The 22,872-nt window shown below is 47.9% G+C and overlaps 1 protein-coding gene across 1 annotated transcript in view; it reads left to right on the forward strand.

The window, feature by feature from the left end:
- Window positions 1–22,872, forward strand: part of ARHGAP36 (Rho GTPase activating protein 36) — a 58,404-nt gene that overhangs the window by 14,854 nt on the left and 20,678 nt on the right. The window contains exons 3-7 of the mRNA XM_074964356.1: window positions 7,606–7,665; window positions 12,297–12,553; window positions 15,159–15,354; window positions 17,745–17,800; window positions 21,125–21,275. Coding sequence (XP_074820457.1) covers window positions 7,606–7,665; window positions 12,297–12,553; window positions 15,159–15,354; window positions 17,745–17,800; window positions 21,125–21,275 — 720 coding nt within the window. The remainder of the gene's footprint in view (window positions 1–7,605; window positions 7,666–12,296; window positions 12,554–15,158; window positions 15,355–17,744; window positions 17,801–21,124; window positions 21,276–22,872) is intronic.

Raw genomic sequence — 22,872 nt, forward strand, 5'->3', positions numbered from 1 at the left:
GCCAGAGCAGAGACAAAAGGGAATTGTCTTTTGTGAGCTGGAGTTTTCTCTGCCTAAAGGCAGGGTAGTTAACCTCCTGCAGGGAAACTCACAAGTGTTCACAGACCTGAAGAAGTTTTTTTTTTTTTAACCTAAGAGCAACTAGAGTGGTTTTCTGTCTATTTGCCTGGAGACAAAGGTGTTAGGGTTTAGTTTTGTTTTTTTTTTAAGGATTTTTCTGTAGGCTGACAATCACTACCAGAGAACATAGGTATCTGATTACAGCACAGCAAAATTTTACAAGCCAAGTTTTTTGTTTTTTTATTTCTAATTCTTGGGTGTAAAGTTAGTTAAAAACAGAGAGGCAAACATGATAGAGCCAAAGAGGCTGCCCGCAGGAGAGCTATGGAGGCAAAGGAAAAAGAAATGGAGGGAAAGGAAAAAGCCCAAGGCCCCAGCTACCCTGCAAGGAACCCTCCAGACACCTTATCGTGCTGCCATACCATTCTCCAGCAACCCACCTCGTCCCAGTGATCCGTCAGCTGGACGATGTTTTAAATGTAACGAGCCGGGGCATGTGAAGGCCAACTGCCCCAAGAACCCCAACAGATTACAGTTCATTGCACCGGAATCACACCAGAGGTCCTCAGGCCCCGATACCTCCCAGATACCCTTGGAGCGGAGGGAAACTGTGAGTGTGGGCGGGAAGAAGGTCACCGCGTGGAGGGACACCAGAGCACAAGTGTCAGCTATCCATGCTTCCTTAGTGGACCCAAATTTAATCGATCCAGAGATCCAAGTGACAATTCAACCCTTCAAGTCCAACTCTTTCAATTTGCCTACAGCCAAGTTGCCTGTCCAGTTCAAGGGCTGGTCAGGAACGTGGACTTTTGCAGTCTATGATGATTATCCCATCCCCATGCTGTTGGGGGAAGACTTGGCCAATCATGTGAAGTGAGCCAAGAGGGTGGGAATGGTCACCTGCAGCCAGGCTAAACAAGCCGTCATGCCTAACTCTGTTCCGGAAACTTCTACCAGGACCTGGTCAGAGGTGATGGACCCAGACCCCAAGCCAATGTCTGCAACAGCAGTAGTGGATCCAGTCCCAGAGACCCAGACAGAGCCAGTCCTAGAACCAGAACCGGCGGAACAACCAGCACCAGACCCATTGCCAGCACTGAATCCAGTACTTGCAACCCCAACACCAGAGGGCCCCACCAAACCTGAACCGGCAGCAGCCAATAATCCTACACCAGAGGCTTAGCCGGAGCCTGAACCCCAACATAGTGCAACAGCGGAGAGTGGTTCACAGTCAATGCAAACAGCCCCATCCCTCACATCGCTTCCAGGGGGACCAAGCCTAGGTCCACAATCTGATGAGAAACTGATGTCTCCAGCATCAAGGGAACAGTTCCAGACCGAACAGGAAGCAGATGAAAGCCTCCAGAGAGCTTGGACGATAGCCCGGAGCAACCCACCGCCTCTCAGCTCTTCTAATTGATCCAGATTTGTTGTAGAAAGAGGACTTTTATACAAGGAAACTCTTTCTGGTGGACACCAGGAAGACTGGCATCCTCAGAGACAGTTGGTAGTTCCAACTAAGTACCAGGTAAAGCTCTTGAGCTTAGTCCATGATCATCCTAGTGGCCATGCTGGGTGAACAGGACCAAAGACCGTTTGGGGAGGTCATTCCACTGGGAGGGAATGGACAAGGATGTTTCTACCTATGTCCGGTCTTGTGAGGTATGCCAAAGAGTGGGAAAACCCCAAGACCAGGTCAAATCCTCTCTCCAGTCACTCCCCATCATTGAAGTTCCATTTCAGCGAGTAGCTGTGGATATTCTGGGTCCTTTTCCAAAAAAGACACCCAGAGGAAAGCAGTACATACTGACTTTCATGGATTTTGCCACCCGATGGCTGGAAGCAGTAGCTTTAAGCAACCCCAGGGCTAAAAGTGTGAGCGAGGCACTAGCAGACATTTTTGACAGGGTAGGTTGGCCCTCCGACATCCTCACAGATGCAGGAACTAATTTCCTGGCAGGAGCTATGGAAAGCCTTTGGGAAGCTCATGGGGTAAATCACTTGGTTGCCACTCCTTACCACCATCAAACAAATGGCATGGTGCAGAAGTTTAATGGAACTTTGGGGGCCATGATACGTAAATTTGTAAATGAGCACTCCAATGATTGGGACCTATTGTTGCAGCAGTTGCTCTTTGCCTACAGAGCTGCACCACATCCCAGTTTAGGGTTTTCACCATTTGAACTTGTATATGGCCACGAGGTTAAGGGGCCATTATAGTTGGTGAAGCAGCAATGGGAGGAGTTTACACCTTCTCCAGGAACTAACGTTCTGGACTTTGTAACCAACCTACAAAACACCCTCCGAACCTCTTTAGCCCTTGCTAAAGAAGACCTACAGGATGCTCAAAAAGAGCAAAAAGCCTGATATGATAAACATGCCAGAGAGCGTTCCTTCAAAGTAAGGGACCAGGTCATGGTCTTAAAGGCTCTCCAGGCCCATAAAATGGAAGCGTCGTGGGAAGGGCCATTCACAGTCCAGGAGAGCCTGGGAGCTGTTAATTATCTCATAGCATTCCCCACCTCCAACCGAAAGCCTCAGGTGTACCATATTAATTCTCTAAAGCCCTTTTATTCCAGAGAATTAAAGGTTTGTCAGTTTACAGCCCAGGGAGGAGATGACGCTGAGTGGCCTGTAGGTGTCTACTACGAAGGGAAAAGTGCTGGTGGTGTGGAAGAGGTGAACCTCTCCATGACCCTTGGGCGTATGCAGCGACAACAGATCAAGGAGCTGTGCACTAGCTACGCGCTGACGTTCTCAGCCACCCCAGGACTGAGTGAACAGGCATACCACTCCATTGACACAGGTAATGCTCACCCAATTAAAGTCCAACCTTACTGGGTGTCTCCTCAAGCTAAAACTGCTATGGAACGGGAGATCCAGGATATGTTACAGATGGGTGTAATCCGCCCCTCTGGCAGTGCATGGGCATCTCCAGTGGTTCTAGTTCCCAAACCAGATGGGGAGAGTTTTTGCGTGGACTACTGTAAGCTAAATGCTGTAACTCGCCCAGACAACTATCCAATGCCACGCACAGATGAACTATTAGAGAAACTGGGACGGGCCCAGTTCATCTCTACCTTGGACTTAACCAAGGGGTACTGGCAGGTACCGCTAGATGAATCCGCCAAGGAAAAGTCAGCCTTCACCACACAGGTCGGGCTGTATGAATTTAATGTACTCCCTTTCGGGCTGCAGAATGCACCCGCCACCTTCCAAAGACTTGTAGATGGTCTCCTAGCAGGATTAGGAGAATATGCCGTCACCTACCTTGACGATATGGCCATATTTTCGGATTCCTGGGCAGAACACCTGGAACATCTACAAAAAGTCTTCGAGTGCATAAGGGAGGCAGGACTAACTGTTAAGGCTAAGAAGTGTCAAATAGGCCTAAACAGAGTGACTTACCTTGGACACCAGGTGGGTCAAGGAACTATCAACCAGGTCTGTGTCTGTGTGAGACTTTTGCTGGGAACAGAAAAGGAATGGAGTCTTACAACTTAGTAAGTAATCTAGCTAGATATGAGTTAGATTCTGTTTTCTTTAAATGGCTGATAAAATAAGCTGTGCTGAATGGAATGTATATTCCTGTTTTTGTGTCTTTTTGTAACTTAAGGTTTTGCCTAGAGGGATTCTCTATGTTTTGAATCTGATTTCCCTGTAAGGTATTTACCATCCTGATTTTACAGAGGTGATTCTTTTACTTTTCTTCAATTAAAATTCTTCTTTTAAGAACCTGATTGCTTTTTCATTGTTCTTAAGATCCAAGGGTTTGGGTCTGTGTTCACTTATGCAAATTGGTGAGGATTTTTATCAAGCCTTCCCCAGGAAAGGGAGTGTAGGGTTTGGGAGGATTTTTTGGGGAAAGACGTTTCCAAGCGGGCTCTTTTCCTGTTATATATTTATTAGACGCTTGATGGTGGCAGCAATAAAGTCCAAGGGCAAACGGTAAAATAGTTTGTACCTTGGGGAAGTTTTAACCTAAGCTGGTAAAAATAAGCTTAGGGAGTTTTTCATGCAGGTCCCCACATCAGTACCCTAGAGTTCAGAGTGGGGAAGGAACCTTGACAGGAGCGGATAAGCTTCACCATCAGGGCAGCCCCCACACCCTGGGGCGGGGGTGGAATCTACCATCTCACTCTTGGGCCACTGCTGAAGGACATCCTGATCAGATTGGGTCCCTCCCTTTGGTCCAATCACATCACACAGGCTTTGGCTAGCTGCTGAACCCCTGGGCTGTGCACCTACAGTTCCTGCTCTCACCCCCTGCCTAATGTGTCAGTCTCCTTCCCCACCTCATTCCCCTTCTCTCGATCTCCCCCTTCGTGCTGTCCATGTAAGGAAAGTCTAGCTTAGCCCCCAACACAGCTTCACCTGGTGTGACATTGATGTGAGCTTGGGAGCAGAAAGGCTGGTAAAGCAGCACTTGTAAACAGCCTGATGCTGCTAAGTGTTGGCTGGATCTGAGAGGCTCCTTGTACCACACAACAGGTCCAAACCATCCTAGCAGCCACCTTCTCTCTTTCAAAAATAAATAAGATAAAACCATCTGTCACAGGGTTGGCCGTAGACCAAACAGCGTCCCAGGTAAGGAGCGTCTTTGGCGCCCCCCTTCCAGTTGTTAAACTTGGAATATCTTATTTTTTTATTTCATTTGTAGCCCATTTCATAACTTTGAGGCACGATTTGCATGCATGATTTATCCCTGTCCTATAAGACAATAAATTTGAACCCTTAGGATCTGTAAATGTGTATTTATTCATGCTATATCCTCGCGAGGGCATGGCGGACAGCATGCTAGGAGGTTCAAGGAAAATGTAGTTCTCAGAAAGTCTGGAAGGTTCCACGATATTCTGCAAAGGTCCAGAACATTCTATGAGGTTAATGAAAAATGAATCTACATACAGAATACCTGGAAGATTTTACTTCAAATATTCTATTTTCCCTTTTGTCGCTAACAACAAAAACAGCACCCCGAGCCTGGTGCCCCCCAATCCTGGCACCCCAGGCGGTTGCCTGGGTAGCCTGCCCCTAAATCCGGCCCTGATCTGTCATATCATCTACAGAAGAGTAAAACAAGAAACTTCCCATCTAAACAACTCTGTACTGCTAAAGGAAGAAAATAAGGGGAAGTGTTACACTGGGAGCCTTGACTTGGGAAGTTGCAGACACTCCTTTGGCTGTGTGCCTAATAAAAGATTAACAGTGGGACACACCAGCAATAACTGGATGCAAAGCTCCAAACCTGGCTGTTCATGTTGTAACAGTAAACCAGGGTTTTTTCTCTAACTGAGCCCCAGTCACTCCCCCTTTATTGACACAAGGAGGTGCAGGATAGAGGGAAGCCAGAGAAGTTTGGAGAACCAGGAGGCTGGCCCCAGAGGGAGGAGCAAGTTAGGGTGACCAGATATCCTGATTTTATAGGGACAGTCCCGATTTTTGGGTCTTTTTCTTATATGGGCTTCTATTACCCCCACCCCTTGTCCCGATTTTTCACATTTGCTGTCTGGTCACCCTAGAGCAGGTTGGGTTGGAGGGGAGGTGGTGAATGGAGTATGAATAGCATTCTACCTCCCGCTTTGAGCTGGGTTCAAATGTCTAGGAGTTCCTCTTAAAATCTAGCACACATCACAGCCTCAAGCACCCCCAGAGAAATCTGGGAAAAACTCAATACCCCCCCTTTAGAGGACTCTGAACAGGCAGCACCTCTTCACGTGCAAGCGTGGAGTCTGGTGCAAATCAAGGACAGGCTTTATTAGGGGACAAAGAGACACAACGTCAACCCGGGAAACAGCAAAAATAGATCTGTATATGTAAAACACTCACATGTCACTTTGGCCATTGTCCTGCCACTCAGCTCCCCACCCCTGGTGGGAATGGCAGTGGTAGTGTGTTCACAGTGCAGCAGTGCCTTTCTGCAGCCACTCCATCCCTGAACCCAACTAGAGCGATTTCAGGGTTAGTGAAGCTCACCAGGGGGTCCCCCACTGGAGGTCTTTCTGCTCAGCTGCTGCTGCACTTCTTCTTTCTTTTCCTTTGCTCACTCTCTCATTTCAGTCCCACTGTCCCCCAGGCATGGATCTGCAGGATCGGAGCTATGTGCTAGCTTTTACACAGCCTTTTGGGGAAACCCTTCAGTAATGCAGGCCCCGCAAGGGGTCTTGCTCTTCCTTCAGGGTAGGCCTCGCAGCCTCACCACCTCCACGACTGAGCCTCTGGGCTTCAGTCCTCCTGCTTCACCCCAGGAGCTCTGCTCAGTGAGTCCAGCTGAGATAGACTCCTGGTCAGAGCCGTGTACGCTCTTCAGGGACTAATGCACCTCGGCATGTATTTGCAGTGACACCAGGCAGCCTTTTCAGACCAGTAGGTGTATTAGTGATCTGGAACAGAGCCTCGGAAATCCTTAGGCTACCACAGAGAAATTAAGGTTAAGCGAGGCCATCTGACCAGGCCAGAGAAATCCACCAGCCAAGAGGTAATGGATTCAATTTCAAGCTCTGTCTCTCTCTGACCCAGTGGTTCTCAACCTATTTACCATTGTGGACCACATCCAATACTACCTGTATGGCCCTGAGGATGTCACATGGGTCACAGCTGTGTGCTGATTGACCTACAAGCTGCCCATGGGCCGCAGGTAGGGAACCACTGCTCCGACCCTTCATCAGTCCCTGCTGAGAGCTTCTTCTGGAAGCTCATTCTTATCCCCTGCTGTCAACTCTTAGCCCTTTGTTCTCAAGCTGGTCTTTGCTCAGCTGCCCTGCTGGGAGGCGAAGGGGGAAATCTTTCCTCTTGGTCACTGATTCCTAGGTGTAAATGATCTGGTCACTGGGTCCTCCCATTGTCTCTTTTTGGATTCAGCATTGATACAGGTTGTTTTCAACAGGTTCCAGCCAGTTCCTTAACAACTCATTTGTTGCACCCCTGAAGAGCAAGTCACCACACCCCCTCATGTCTCCTGTGCTGCCCCAAAAGCAGATTTAACCCTTCCCCCGCACTGGATAGCAATGCAAAGTACAGAGGGAAACGGAGGTACGCAGAGGATTCATAAGAATATTATAAAAATTCCCACCTTGTCACACCACTCAGCTCAGAGTTAGTGTTCAGTTCTGGTAAATCCTCAACGTATTATTTGGAGGATGTGTAGGTAGAAAGCTTATGGAACTGGCCTCTCTCTGCAGCTGCTCTTTCTCCTGTTCACCATCAGATGTGCCAGGGAGCTCTCTACCACAGGGCTTAACGTTAAGACACTGGTGTTTATAACAAAAAGAGACAATAATGAAGAGTGGCCACAGGCTGCAGGGAAGGGTGGGATGGGTATTATTACAGAGGATATTCTGGTAGGTCCTGGTGAAATGCAACCCCTCCTCCTCTTATATTTGGACACTTGAACAGAAACCTGTAGCAGCCCTTCTGCTGAGTGCGATAGCTTGATGCTGCGAGAGTGGATAGCACGGGGGTAGAAGGGTTGTGGATAGGTTTGGATAGGCCGTGTATTGAAGATGACCTAATGACATGCAGTCTTTTCTCACCTCTTCCCCCCACCAGCTGGACCCAAACGCAACAAATTCATCCGAAGGAAACTGGAGAACTCCAAGGAGAAGAAAAGTGAGTGAATCCCACATTTCAGTCTGGCATTGTGCTCCTCAAAGCCATCATGGTCTTTAAAAATAAGTTAAGCCAAGGCATCCTATCTACCTGGCTTCCATTGTGAATTTCTCCTTTGTGGCATGTTATTCCCGCCTCTCCCCCAGTGTGTGCATGTGCATGTATAAGTATACGGTCATAGGTGCGTTTGTGTGGGTATGGGGCAGTGTTGGCATGCGAACGTGTTACTTTCCAGGGAGCCTGTTCTTGAGTCTCTCCTGCCATGGATTCCCCTTGAGGAGACTGTTCTACAATCCAGGTGCTCCAGCTGTTAAGAACTATCACCTAAATATTCCTTCTTTCACTTCAGGCACTGGCTCCTTATCCTGCCTCCAACCAAACTTGCTTACCACTGCACGCACACCGACACATACACCCATCACTCTAGTATATGAGCGCTTCCCTTGGAAAATCAACAGCAGTGGTGCAGGCCCCTGGGACTCCATAGATTTTCAGGGTTGGTGGAGCGGCTCTGCTTGGGATGGGGTTTTGGTCTTTGGTTTGTGTTTGTCTTTTTATGGGTTTTGCCTTTGAGGGATGTTTGTTTATTTTATTTTTGTGTGTGAATAAAAAGACAGACCATTCTTACAGGAATTCTTATAGGAATCACCTGGAAATCAAAGATTCCTCCTGCCCCAAACTGTTTTCTGGAAGGTGTCAATAAATGGGTATCCTCCATGGGCAGGGTCATAAATACAGTATTTCCAGGTTCCTTACTGACATACAAAAAGTTTTGTATTCTCAGCACTGCCCTGTGCTCTTCTTGCCCTGCCACAAGGCAAGAGTTCATTGCCAACACTCAAATATTGCAAAAGCCAGTAAATGTGGAATCCCCTTCAAGATTATCAAGACTAAACAAATCATAGATATTGGAAAACTAGGAACAGAGATAAGGAGGCTCTTCCTACACAACATATGCACACGACCTTAATTTTTCCCTTGTGGGGATGGCACGAGGAACTAGGAATACAGTTACCTTAGCCCTCCCCAACCAAACATGCCATTTTTCTCTGTGCCCAGCATAACTTCAGATCAGGACTGCTACTTGTATGTGCCAACAGATCCCCTCTGTGTTCCAGGTAGCACCATGGATCCAGGCTGGGGGCAGAGATCACACTGAACAAAAAGGCTCGGGGAGGTGAAGGAACTATGATCTCTCCCTGAGGAGCTCCTTAAGACAGGGACCACAGGGACAGAATTAAAGTTGCATGGCTGTGCGGGTGGGAAATGTGTTCTTAATTGTGTATGTCCTGGCTTTGCAGCATTTGTGTTTGGGAATTCAACACTCCCATTCTAAAAGGGCTCAGGGAGCAGGATAAAGTGAATCACCTGAAATCTGCATGCCAGCTTACCTGTGGGTTTTGCACATGAAATTTCCCTTGGATTCTGAGAAAGTGCCGTAGTGAGGATAGCATGACTGAGAGATATTTGGGGAGGGGGCTTCCTGAGTGTTCCTCAGGTACAAGCCGTGCCCGGTCCCTCCAGGCCCTCAAAGAGTTGGAGGGGACAATTGACTGGTTGTGAGGTGTTCAGCTAGCAGCTGGAAGCAGCACTGGGATGACAGGGAAGCCCCAAGATTCCTACTGCACATTGGGCTCAGCATGGGGGGAATGGCCTCTGAACTCTCCTTTTTCCCAAGAGCAGGGGATGGGGATTTGCAGAGCCCCTTCCCCAAATTTTCTTGGTTCTTGCTCCCAATGTGCGGAAACCCCACCCTCCCTGACAACCAGCCCCTCCCTGCACACACTGCTGAGTCACCCCATGGCCCCAGCTCCAATGGCTCTGACCCCAACATCTCACCTCACACCCTCAGCAACAGCTGCTGTGCCATAGGGCAGCCAGACCCTGGCAAACTCTACAACAGAGCTCCCTTCTGGTTTTGAGCAGCCTGCCCTTCTGTCTCCACACACAGCCTGGTAGCTGGCCTTATTATAGTGCCAGTCCCCCTCTTGGAAAACATTTCCAGCTGAGATTCAGGAGACCGAGAGTCTGTAGGGAAGGCTGTCCCCTGCTGCTTTTTCCTCATCTGTTGGAGCTTTTTTAAAGGTTTAGACCAGATTCCTGTTTAAAAGAGAGCTCTTTCAAGTGCTCTGAAATCTGCATACTTAAAATGATTGTCTTGAAATTTGCTATGCCTGATGGGAGTGTAGGGCAGGGTTAGTGATCCAAATGTGGGGTCATTTGAATAGGGAGTTCCTGAAATACAGCCCTCAGAAAAAAACAAAATCACACAAAACCCAAACAAACATAAAAACACCAGCATTTCATTAAATTCACAGATTCTAGCAAGTTAGTTTGAAACCCACCCGGGGAAGAAATCGGAGAATGAACTGTGAATGTTTGGGGGGGAAAATGCTCCATCAAGTTTTTGGTTTTTTTTTTAAAGAAATGTAATCTGAGTACAGCAGCCTACTCAGAAGGTGCTGGAACTGTTTTGGAAAAAAAAATGACACATGTGAATGGTCACTGGGAGGGGAGGGCAATTAGAGGTGCAAAAGTAGGTGGGAAGGGAGCTTGGGTCTGCTCAGTGATTGATGTATAATTGGAACGGATAGCCGTGGAGGGCAAAGAGTTTGGGGCACAGGTAAGGGAGACAGGAGGGGTTGGGGGGAGAGGGAGAAGACAGAGGGGCTTGGAGACTGTGAGGGGTAGCAGAGGAAGTTGGGGGTTTAGCGGGTCTCCTTGGGCAAGTCACTCAACCTCTCTGTGTCTGTTTCCCATCTGTAAAATGGGGATTATTATGTAAAAGTTCTTTGAGACCTACTGGTGAAAAGCACTATATGAAACGGTGTCTTTGGATTATTACTTAGCCACAGTAGCATATCAACTGAAAACCTAGGAGAGAATGACAATGGTCTAAATGATCACTAACTCCTACTGAAAAATCTTTCTGTCTCTGTTTAAAAAACGGGGCAAGTAAATGGCAAAAAAACTTTGTTAACCCAGAGTGAAGGTTATCCAGTGATACCTCACGCCCTTCCAGAACATTAGCTCAGCAAAACTCTAACTTCTAACACCCAGGAAATGCAGAGTTAAGGGAAACGCCCACACAACCATAACTCTGCCTCTTTGAGTGATGCCCTAGTATGCCCATAACACACACTTTCGCTCTGCCTTGTCACTGTAATGGACAGACGCTACCTACACTTGCTCTGCACTCAAACACTGAGTCTGTTCCCTGACACAATACCACACTTGTAAAATTTAACAGCCCCTTCACACAGGATAGCTCCTAAACCTGTACTGTCCCCTACCCATCATTAAACCCAGCCTGCTCTCATATCCCACCTCACGACTGACATTTCCCAGGGCAAGACCACCCCAGTGCCCTGCTCCGGACACAACCTCAATTGAAATGGTGCAGACTGGAACCTCAAGGTCTATGTGCACCTCCTTCCTTTGATCACACACATGGGGTGGTCTCAGACCCTGATCTCCTCATGTCACAGTCACAGCTCTCCTAAGCTGCTCCAGTTTATTCCTCCATCATTCAGTACCACAACACCCAGCACACTGAATACAGCTGCAGTGGATTTAGATACTTCCCAGTGGCTATTGCCAGCTTGGGGGGGGAGGGGAAGAGTTAAGCCGCTATGGGCATTCACCTTAACTCAGTTTTGCTGAACTCGACATTCAGAAGAGCATGAGTCATCAACCTTAATGCTGCGTTAAGGCCAAAAGGGGCCATTAGATGGTCTAGTCTGACCTCCTGTATAGCCGAAGCCTTTACATTTCACCCAGTTAACCCTGTACTGAGCCCAAGTAATTTATGTTGCACTGTGTCCCAGAAGTGCATCCAGTCTGGATTTGAAGATGTCAAGAGGTCAGGTGCTCAGTACCCAGAACTGAAGTCAGATTTTACGATGTGCCCAGCACCCAGTGTGCAACTGATGCACTGACTTCTCTTGGAAATCTGGCCTATCCTGGTACTAGACTCTCAAAGTTTATCTAAAGAAATGTTTCTGGGCCTCATGAGGACAAGAAAAATCTTGAACACATGGCCACGGTGTTACCGATGCAACAACGCCTGCCTGAGTCAGTTGCTCTGAGCGGGGAGTTGCTCCATTGCATTCCCATGGGGTGTTAACTCTGAGCCCATCTGACTGGAGGATGCTCCCATCACCACCGTCCCAGCAGAGGGCGCGGTAGGTGGGCTCACCCTATCGTGGCTCTTTGGTGTTGGTAGGATTCCCTCCCCACAGCCCTCTGCTTGGTGGGTAGGAGCTGAACCCTTGCTCCTTCAGGAAAGAGCCTGACTCACCTGCAGGCAGGGAGCTGTGGCCTGGAGCTGGGTGAGACCCCTGGGTGTCTAAAGAGGAGCGGTGGTGAGCAGCCCGCAGCTCAGCTGATGGCTCTTTTGTGTCTGGTTCCCGCCACTGCCCCTTGAATGGGGGTGGGGCAATGGGAACTCCAGGTCGGGGGTTGCCAAGGGCCCCAGATTGCCTGACTCTGCTTTTGTTGCTGCAGCGTGTAGCTCTGCTGTGCGGCAGAGCGCGTAGGTTCCTGGCTGGAGGGAGGGATTGCTGCTACGTCTCTGTCTCGTTTCTGCCCGACTGCAGGTCACAGTCCCTAACTGTCTCATGTTTTTACAGACTGTTGTCCCCAGGTCTTTGGGATCCCGCTCTCCCAGGTCATTGCCAATGACTGGACACACAAGCAAATGCAGGAAGCAGTGAAAGGCAGCCGCAGAGACTGCCTGGAGGTGGAAGCGACTGTGACTAAATTTCGAGCTCAGATTCAGAAGAAATCCCATTTCGGCAGAGGCTGCGTGCTGGGGCCCGGCGGAGAGTTTGCAGATGAGCCACTCTCTCCTACTTTCCTGGACAATGTGTCCCGGAGCCACCGAAGGGTATGGCTGCAAAACAGGTTGAGTGGGGCTGGGGCTGGGGTTGGGGTGGGAGCAGGGACAGACAGACATAGCTCAGTGGTTTGAGCATTGGCCTGCTAAACCCAGGGTTGTGAGTTCAATCCTTGAGGGGGCCATTTAGAGATCTGGGTCGAAAATTGGGGATTTGGTTGGACTAGATGGTCTCCTGAGGTCCCTTCCAACCCTGATATTCTAAACTGTATGCTGGGAGCAAGCTGCCATCAAGCTGGGCAGGAGGGGGGCTGTGGCACCCCAACTACTGAGGCTGTTTCCCAAGGGCCCTAGTTACAAGGTCAAGCTGTGCTAGTTTGGCCCTCTGGCTGTTTTCAGCCTTGGGTTGTGCTGGCTTCTGTTGGGGAAACTGAGGGGCTTCCAGCAGCATCAAGTCCTGTGGGCTACTGGGCAGAACATAAAGCAGTCCCTGCTCTAAGCAGCTTGCGCAGTAAGAATAAGACAAGAGACAACACTGGACAGACGAGGGAAGAGAAGGAAACTGGCACAAACCTGTTCAGCAAGGGAGAATACATGAAGGTGCTTCTTTGAAAACGTAACATGAGGGCGATGGAATCTAGCATCATGGGCCAGTGATAGGGGGGAGTCAGCCTCTTGGTCAGATCTGAGCGAAGACAGGCGGGTGAGTGTAGGCCATGCAAAGAGAGGGGTGACATGGTAAAGTGACGAGCCAGGTCTTTGCAGTAGCATTCTGAATGGACACGAGGAGGGCAAGATAGGATTTACGGAAGCCAGAGAAGAGGATGTTTCAATGGTTGAGACACAAGATGATGAAGGTCTGGACAGGGGTTTTAGCTGTGGATGGAGAGGAAAGGCGGCTCTGAGAACTGCAGAAAGAACTGGAAAGTTTTAGCTATGGCTTGGATGCGAGGATCTTGAGAGGGGGCCAAGTCAAAAATGACATGCAGGGTATGGGCCTGAGTGACAAAAAGGATGGTGGTGTTGGGAGTGGAGCAACAGGGAAGGACTCAGAGGGCAAGATTATGAGATCTGTTCTGATCAGCTGAGCTTGTACCGATTGCTGGATGTTTATGAGGAGGTGTCAGAGAAACAGGCTGAGATTGCAGTTTGGACAGACACAGACAGGTCTGGAGTACAGAGGCAGATCTGTGCACCATCAGTACAGAGATGGTAGCTGAATTAGTGTTTGCTGATGAGATTACCCAGAGATAAAATGTAGAAGGAGAAGAGCAGGGGACCCAAGCTCTGAGGGCTGTGAGGAGCGTCCCCTGAGCAACATGGTGAGAAGTTATTGGAGAGGCTGGAGGGGCCACATGAGAGCACAGAGCCCTGCAAGCCAAGGGAAGATGAGATTTCAATCAGAAGAGCCTGGTCAGTGGTGGTCACCAGGCCGAGAAGGACGAGGATTCACTCTGCCTGTTGTGGAGGTGCAAGCTTTTCTGCCCCCTCTGCTGGGCTGAGACAGGGGAGTACAGCAGGGCAGGGGAAGCATATTCTGTTCCATGCAGGATGCTGATATCTTCAGTTTTATTCTGACTGGGAGCCAAAACCAAATATTTTGAAATTCTCTACAAAAGTAAATGGAGCCCCAGGACCATTCGTATGTTTGGCTGCTCCAGAGCTGCAGATCCTGGACCCTGGCCTGATCTTGGTCAGGCTCTCTAGGCACTACTGTAATGCGAATAACTAAATCCAGCACATTGTACCACCACATCGGACGAATCTGGTAACTAGCCACTTTCCTGCTGTCCCCGCTCCCGATGAAGCGTGTGTCACCGCGTTGGCTGGTGCCTCAAGCCCAAGATGATGGAGATGGGCCTCCGGGGGCACCACCCAGCCTCAAAGGGTATTTTCTGATCCTGCTGCTGCTGCGTGGGTGGGCAAGGGCAGGCAGACAGTCCACTCTCCTGTCAGGGCTTCTATGGGTCCGGGGCAGAGGGAGCAACTATTACCTTGTTGGCACCCTGGAAAATTAAAATGGGGGGATATGGGAGCCAGCATCCTCCAGCAGCCCCACAAGGACTCCAGGCCACTGAGCCCCTCCAGAAGACACTCCAGCCAAGCGGGAAAGGCAGAGCAGGGGTAGGGTAACAGGGAAGTGACTCTTGGCTCCATGGGAAATTTCACTCTGAACAGGAGTTTTGCTGGAGTTTGCTTGGAATTTAGACAGAGGCACTAGCAGCTCTGGCAGCAGTAGGGGTGTGTATAGAAGGGAGATTTCCAGTAGTGGCAGTGTGTATAAACAAGGGTTTGTCTACACAGCCACTGGCAGCGTGCTTCCCAGTGTGGATAGATGGACTCATGCTAGCTGTGTTCAAGCTAGCATACTGAAAATAGCAGTGTGGTTGCAGCAGCACCAGCTAGTCACCCAAGTGTGTACCCCGGGGCTGTACTCAGAGTGCCTGGGATGAGAGAGCTCACTCTAGCTTCTCACTTCCCTCGCTCGCCCTGGGGTGGCCCATACCAGGCCTCTGTATTTTGTTGGCCAGGGTATGGAGTCTTGTGGGATTCATTTTAGTGCTGAGGTTCTGGGATTTGTGGGGGCACCGGGGGCTTATGAACTGAGGGCTCTGGGCACCTTGCTCTCCCAAGTCACCTCTATGTCTGATTTCAGGGGGGAGTGTCTGTGGACTCCATCACTGATTTGGGTGACAACACCTCCAGGCTGCTGGAAGCTCTGCAGCTGTCACATCCCAATGAGCTGGATCTCAGGAGAACCTTGGAAAGGAACAAGACGTTGAGCCTCAATCCCATCTACAGGCAGGTCCCGCGTGTCGTGGACAGATGTTGCCAGCACATTGAGGCATACGGTAAAGAAGTTTTTTCCTTCTAACCAAAGGCATTCCTCGAAAATAATGAAATGGTGTCACATCAGCCCCCTGAAATCAGTGACAAACCCCCAGTGAGCTCAGGGAGCAGGCCCGGTCCTTACCTTCTGAGCTTTGGTTCGCTTGCTTATAGCCAAGAAGCTCTATCCTGTGGGCTAGCCTTCCTCTTGGCCTCTCGAGGTGGATGCAGCTCAGGCCTGCAGAGAATCCTAGACAAGGTTTGGTGAGGATTCCACCTTTTTATTCTTAGAAATCTCACTTTCCTCCCATTTAAATCCCTCTCTCCATTCCCCTGCTAGAAGTGGGGAGGAGACAGAGCCTCTCCTACTCCAAGGCCCATAAGAACCTCCCTTAGGGATGGACAAACTGGCTCCCCTTTGTTGGATCCAACAAATCTTCACCCCTTTGTTGGATCCAAACCAAGACCTTTCCCGAGTCTCTGATGCTGTTGGAGGTTTCTCCAGCCCCCAAGGTTTCTGAATTCATTGATCAACAAGGAACACTTTGTGACATTCCAAGGTACAATCCAGACTGTGAGCAGCTGTGTCACCCCTGCCCTGCAACCATGAGTGCCTTACAATGTCTTGCTGAAGTAGCTCCCATCTGGGTCACAGACATACAGCCTCCAGCATGCAAGCCCCACCTGAGTATCTGTGGGTAACGGCAGCCTGCCAGCCACACTTGGGTTACACTCTGGCTCTCACCAGCCTTGGTTACATTGCAGGGTGACCCCAACACACCCCCAGTCTTAGATTTTTTCCCCACGGAAATGTATGTCCTGTACTGCCCAACCCTCTCTTGGACATGACAAGTTATCTTAAATCTGTTATTCTTTTAAAAGAATAATAAACTCACAACTTGTCACCGCAAGTGGAGATGCCCAGACACTTAAGTTTAAAGACAGTGGAGTAGATAAAACAATAAAACAACTTTATTAACTCAAAGAGAGAGATTTTAAGTGAGTACAGGTAATGAGGCATAAAAGTCAGAAATGGCTACAAGAAAAGTAAAGATAAGACATTTATTAATACCTAACTTAACTACATTAGAATCAAAGCAAAGTTTACTCACCACATGCTTTCAGCAGTCTTACTGACCAAACTCTCTAGGTCAGGACCTCTCCCTCAGAGTCCAACAGCTGCTTCCTTTGTTGCTTCAGTGCAGGGAGGGGGTGTCTTGTGGTGTTTGTCTCTACCATTTATAGTTTCAGTTCCTCTCTTGACAAACATTTCCCAGCTGAAAACCAGGAGTCAAAAAGTTGATGTGGAAGGATGTTCCCTGCTGCTTTTTTCACCTGTTTGAACTTCCTTTGTCTTTCCTTGCTGCTTGATGGTTCTGTTTATGGCTTAAATGCAACTTAAGCAGAGCACACATTCCTTTGTTTAGGACAGACCTGTTTGCCAACTTCTGTTTGGGCAGGGCTGTGGGGTTTGGAACTTGTGTCAATATCACCATACAGGGGAATTGTTTAACTTTACATACAATTTTGCCACATATACTTTAGCAGAAAAATACAGACCAGCAAATTATGGGTTATCAAACGATACCATACAAGGCATACCTTATACAAACATTATTACAGTAGTGTGTAGGTGTGAATACAGGGGTACATTTGGTCTCTCACTTGCATAGCCAAGAGAAACTGAGTCACTAACCCCCCATTTTCAAAGCTCTGTCAAGTCACCTTTGCAACACAGCTCAGGTGTTAAAAATTACATCAACCTTGTTACATCTGCTCAAGGGTGTGAAAATGTCACACCCCTGAGCTCTGTAGTTAAGCCAACCTAGCCTCTGGTGTAGTTGCAGCCAGGTCAACCTGGCTACTGCTGCTCAGAGAGGTGGATTACTTATATTGATGGAAAACCCTCTTCTGTCACCTTAGGAAGCATCTACACTATTGTGCTACAGTAGCACAGCTGCAGCGCTGTATCTCTGCAGCTTTAACGCCTGTAATGTAGACATAGCTTCAGCTCCACCAGCCGAAGACAACTCTAGAGCTACTTTCAAAACCAATCTTTGTCCCCAAACTCAATTTGAGTCTGGGCAGTGCCCTCCTGGTACTCAGATAATAGAGGAAGTAGCTCAGGCTGGAGGCCAGGGACGCAGGAGATTCAGGGGGTGGTTAATTAATTGCAGATGATACCCTGGGGATGAAAGATGGGGTTGCATGGAGGTGGCAGATTGTAGGACAGCACAGGAAGAAGCCTTTCATTTACTGAGTCTTTGTGAGCTAACAGAGTGAAGCAATGTCTTCCCTTGTAGCTAAAAGTAAAGAGCCCAGTGTTCCACATGGCACAGAGCAGTCAGGGCTGTGGACAAGTAAAGAAATTCATTTGAATACAGAGCTGTTTACAAACCTATTTTTCTTTCAGGACTCCAGACCGTGGGCATTTTCCGTGTCGGAAGCTCTAAGAAAAGAGTTCAGCAGGTAGAGTGCCCAACTCACCAAACCATCTGTATAGGTGACAGGTGCCATGCAGGGACATAGAAGGAGAATGGGAGATGGGAACACAGATTTGCCTACTCTACAATAAGAACCAGATTTAAATGTGGCTGCATCCAGGGCTGTGAGCCCCATGTTCTGTAACACAATTGATTCTGGCTTGTGTGCACAGCAAAAAAATGGTCTCCCAGTGTGGCAGGATCAGGAATCCCCCTGAAGGATCTGCCAGCGCTAGAACATGCTTCTCTGAGCCGGTTGTATTGTATCTCTTCTATGTCACACAGTCAAGTTAAAAATCAGTATGGATGGTGCTGTACAGAGAGCATTGCTGGGCGGCAGTTGGGAAAAGGCAGGCAAGGAGAGAAAAGAAAACACAATATAGGAAACAGAGCAAGGGGCTGAAGTGAGTCTGTCTCCTGTGTGTGCAGGGCAGCTGCCCCTGCAGTCTCTGTGCCCTGTGCCCAGGAGAACTATGTTGAGAAGGAAGAGAGAACGGAGCTGAGGAGTGGGGGGAGAGAGAATGGGGTAAGGGCGAGAGCTTGGGAAGGAGAGAGGAAGAAAGGGGTGTATGGCCCAGCGAAGGAGGGATGAGTACAAGACAATGAAGGGAGGAGACGGGAGACTAAAGCTTAGACACTTGAGAAGATCGGAAAGCTGAGGAGAAGGAAGCCAGAGTATGTGTGAGGGGTAGAGAATAAATAAAGTAGAGCTTGGAATACCTGAGTCTAAAATTACATTGACATAGTCCTGCAGGAGCAGAAAACACAGTGCAGAGGCTGGACCTAGGAAACCAGTGACAAGGACTCACAGGGAAACGCAGGCCTAGATCCTTGGGTCCAGCTGAACTATCCTGGAGGCAACTGGAGGCTGATTTGGCTCTTGCCATAACTTAGAACTGTCTTGAGGCTACTCTAACTTACTTTGGCTGGTCACAACTGGATTGCAATGTGCTGTGGCCATGCCTCCACTCTGGGTGGGACTGTGAAGGGTTGGTATAGCTGGCTCCATGCCAGCTGGCAATTCCCCTATGCAAGGTGAACCCCAGCTAGTCTTTCTTCTGATATGTGGCCCAAAAGTGATGTATTGGGGCCAAAGACATCACCCCTACTATGTTTGCCCACCTCTCGCTTTATAGTATTGGAACTGATTCCTAGATATTAAGGCTAGAAGGGACCACTCTGATCATGTAGCCTGACTTTCTGCATAACACAGCCCAGAGAATTTTACCCAGTGATTCCTGCATCAAGCCTATAGCTGTTAGTTGAGGTAGAGCCTATCTTTTAGAAAGACATCCAACCCTTACAGATTTCAAGTGATAGCGCAGCCACCAGATCCCTGCGTAAGATGTTTCAGAGGTTAATTATCTTCATTATTAAAAGTATGTTCCTGACTGTGAATTTGTCTAGCTTCAACTTCAAGCCACTGGAATTTGTTCTGCCTTTGCTACATAGACCCCCGCCCCGCCACTATCACAAGTGAAAAATGTCTGGCCAGTAGAATAAATGACAATTAAAAAGGAATTCTTTAAATACTTCCGGGGAAAAAAAGAAATCTTAGTAATGTTATACATAGGGAAGGTAAGATTGTCAATAATGATGCAGAAAAGAAAGTATTCAATAGATATTTCTGTTCTGTATTTATAGTCAGATACATACAAATATTTTCTATTCCAACATTAACTAAACAGGAGGTTAAACAGCTACTACTGAACATAAACATTTTTAAATCTGCAGGATCAGATATCTTACCTAAGAGTTTTAAAATAATTGGCTGGGGAGTTGTTTGAGCCATAATGTTGATAATTAACAAGTCTTGGAGTATTGGGGACCCCAGTACAACTATCAGCTAGTTAGCCTGGGCAACCCAGTGGAATGGCTGAGACAGGATGCCACCAGTAAAGAATTAAAGAATGGTAGCATTGTTATTTTAGCAATCAACATGATTCTGTGAAAATAGATCTTGTCAAGTGAACTTGACATTGTGCTTTGATGAGATGGCAAGTTTGGTTGATAAGGGAAACTGCGTTCACACAATATACTTAGACTTCAGTAAGGCATTTAACTTAGTGCCCCACAAATTATGTTTAAAAAAAACCCCAGTACCCTACAAAATCATTGCAGCCCATGTTAAGTAGGTTAAAAACTGGTTAACTGATCTCAGAAAGTAATTGTAAATGGGAATCAGCATTCAGTGGGGGTGTTACTAGTGGGCTCCTGCAAGGATCTGTTCTCGGCCTGATACTATTTAATATCTTTATCAGTGATCTGGAAGAAAACATAAAATCGTTGTTGATAAATTTAGCAGGTGACACAGAAATTGGTGGAGTGGTAAAAATGGGTACAGGGCAGTTGTACAGACTGATCTGGATGGCTTGGTAAACTGGGCTCATTTGAACAATATGTGTTTTAATACAGTCAAATGCAAGGTCAGACATTTAGTGCCAAAGAACGTGCATCATACTTACAGAATGGGGGGTTACATCCCGGAAAGCAGTGTCACAGAAAGGACTTGGTGGTCTTGGTGGATAATCAGCTGAACATGATTTCCCAGTGCAATTTTGTGCTTAAGAGGCTGAACGTGATCCTTGGATATATAAGCAAGTCAATGTCAACTAGAAGCAGGGAGGTGGTTTTACCTCTGTATGTGGCACCTGTAAGGTTATCACTGACATACCGCCTGGTTCTTGTATCCACAGTTTAAAAAAAAGACATTGAAAAAATTGGAAAGGGTTCTGAAAAGAGCCAGAAATAATTTGCTGGCTGGACAACCTGCCTTAGAGCAAGCAACTTAAAATGATCAGTCTATTTAGTGTATCAAAGAGAAGGTTAAAAGCTGACTTGATCTTAGTGTGGAAGTATCTGCATGGGGAGAAGATTCTAACAGCAAAGGGCTCTTTAATAATAGCAGACAAAAGCAGATCAAGATTCAATTGAGTCAATTAGATTCAGACTAGAAAAAAGTGCCCATTTTTAAATGGGGTAATTAACCACTGGAGCAATTTCCGTAGAGATGTGGTTGATTCTCCATCACTTGTCATCTTCAAATCACAATGGGTGTCTTTCCAAAAAGTATTCTCTAGTCCAACTAGCAGCTGTGGCCTGAATTATGCAGGAAGTCAAACTAGATGATCATAAAGGTCCCTTCTTACCTTAAAATCTATTAATCGTTCTGTGAGCTGAACACACTCCAATCCCCTTCACTTCAGTGGGAAAAGCGTGCCCCAGCCTTCATGGGGATGGGCCCCAGACGGCTAGATGGAGGAGTGACTCATTGCTGCTTGCCTTTTTCCTCTTTTTCCCATTATTTAAGCTGCGGGAAGAATTCGACCAGGGATTTGATGTTTTCTTGGATGACAGTCATTGCGTCCACGATGTGGCAGCTCTGCTCAAAGAGTTTTTCCGGGACATGCCTGATTCCCTGATTCCCAGGGAACTCTACTCAGCCTTTGTCAGTACAGCCTGTAAGTAGCCAGAATCCCAGCACCCCAGGACCCACTTCACTCGCCTGGGGACAAAGGGCTGCACTTGAATTGTTCTTTTGTAAAGAACAAATCTGTAAAGCAATGTAGTGCTTATTAAAGTGATGGGCTAGTTACTGGGCTCAAAACAGGAGTAGCTGGAGCAGGTCAGACTAGATCAGTGGTTCTCAACCCATCGCCCATGGGCCACTTGCGGCCCAATCAGCACACAGTGGCAGCCCATGTGGCAGCCTCAGGGCCATACAGGTAGCGTATATATTGTGTGAATGTGGCCCACATAACAAAGAGAGCTGCATATGCGGCACACAATGGTAAATAGCTTGAGAACCACTGGGTTAGACAATCTCATGGTCCCTTCAGGCTTTAAACTCCATAACTTGACAAATAATGTCATGTGCACCTGTAATTCAGACAGCACTTGTGCAAATTCCCACACACAGCTCTGTCACTGGCACCTCAGTCCACAGCCACAGCTCTCCCCAGACCATGTTATTTTAGTCCTGGAACCCCCATGCCCTTCCCAATCCTGCCATTCCAGCCCTCCCACTCCCATATGGCTTTGCCAATGCACCTCAATGCTGACTAGCAGCACCCCCTGTTATTCACTGGTGCTGTATGCGACCAAGGCGTGGGAAATTAGACATGGTTTTGCAGTGTGGTATGACATTTCTAAAGATCATTTTAATTTGGGGGCACCCAAGCAGAGACACCTCCTCGAGAAGCCAAGAAGGCCAATGGCATTTTGGGGTGTATAAGTAGGGGCATTGCCAGCAGATCGAGGGACGTGATCGTTCCCCTCTATTCAACATTGGTGAGGCCTCATCTGGAGTACTGTGTCCAGTTTTGGGCCCCACACTACAAGAAGGATGTGGAGAAATTGGAGAGAGTCCAGCGAAGGGCAACAAAAATGATTAGGGATCTGGAACACATGACTTATGAGGAGAGGCTGAGGGAACTGGGATTGTTTAGTCTAGGGAAGAGAAGAATGAGGGGGGATTTGATAGCTGCTTTTAACTGCCTGAAAGGTGGATCCAAAGAGGATGGATCTAGACTATTCTCAGTGATAGCAGATGACAGGACAAGGAGTGATGGTCTCAAGTTGCAGTGGGGGAGATTTAGGTTGGATATTAGGAAAAACTTTTTCACTAGGAGGGTGGTGAAACACTGGAATGCGTTACCTAGGGAGGTGGTGGAATCCCCTTCCTTAGAAGTTTTTAAGGTCAGGCTTGACAAAGCCCTGGCTGGGATGATTTAATTGGGGATTGGTCCTGCTCTGGGCAGGGGATTGGACTAGATGACCTCCAGAGGTCCCTTCCAACTCTGATATTCTATAAGCAGGGAGGTGAGAGTCCCTCTCTATACAGCTTGTAAACAACCAGATCTGCAATCCTACAGTGGCTTCTTGACATCTGCTGGTGTCCTGTACAATAAGCTAAAGAGATGTCAGCAGCTACCTACGGTATTTGGGTGACCACTTCCCATTAGAAGTAATAGGGCTTTGGCAGCCACCTTCCCTCTCTGACTTTGGAAATCTCAACTGTAACGTGCTGGCTGCAAGGTAAATGAGCATGAATCTTTT

This window comes from Natator depressus, chromosome 9 (assembly GCF_965152275.1).
Source record: "Natator depressus isolate rNatDep1 chromosome 9, rNatDep2.hap1, whole genome shotgun sequence".
Classification (NCBI taxonomy): Eukaryota; Metazoa; Chordata; order Testudines; family Cheloniidae; genus Natator; species Natator depressus.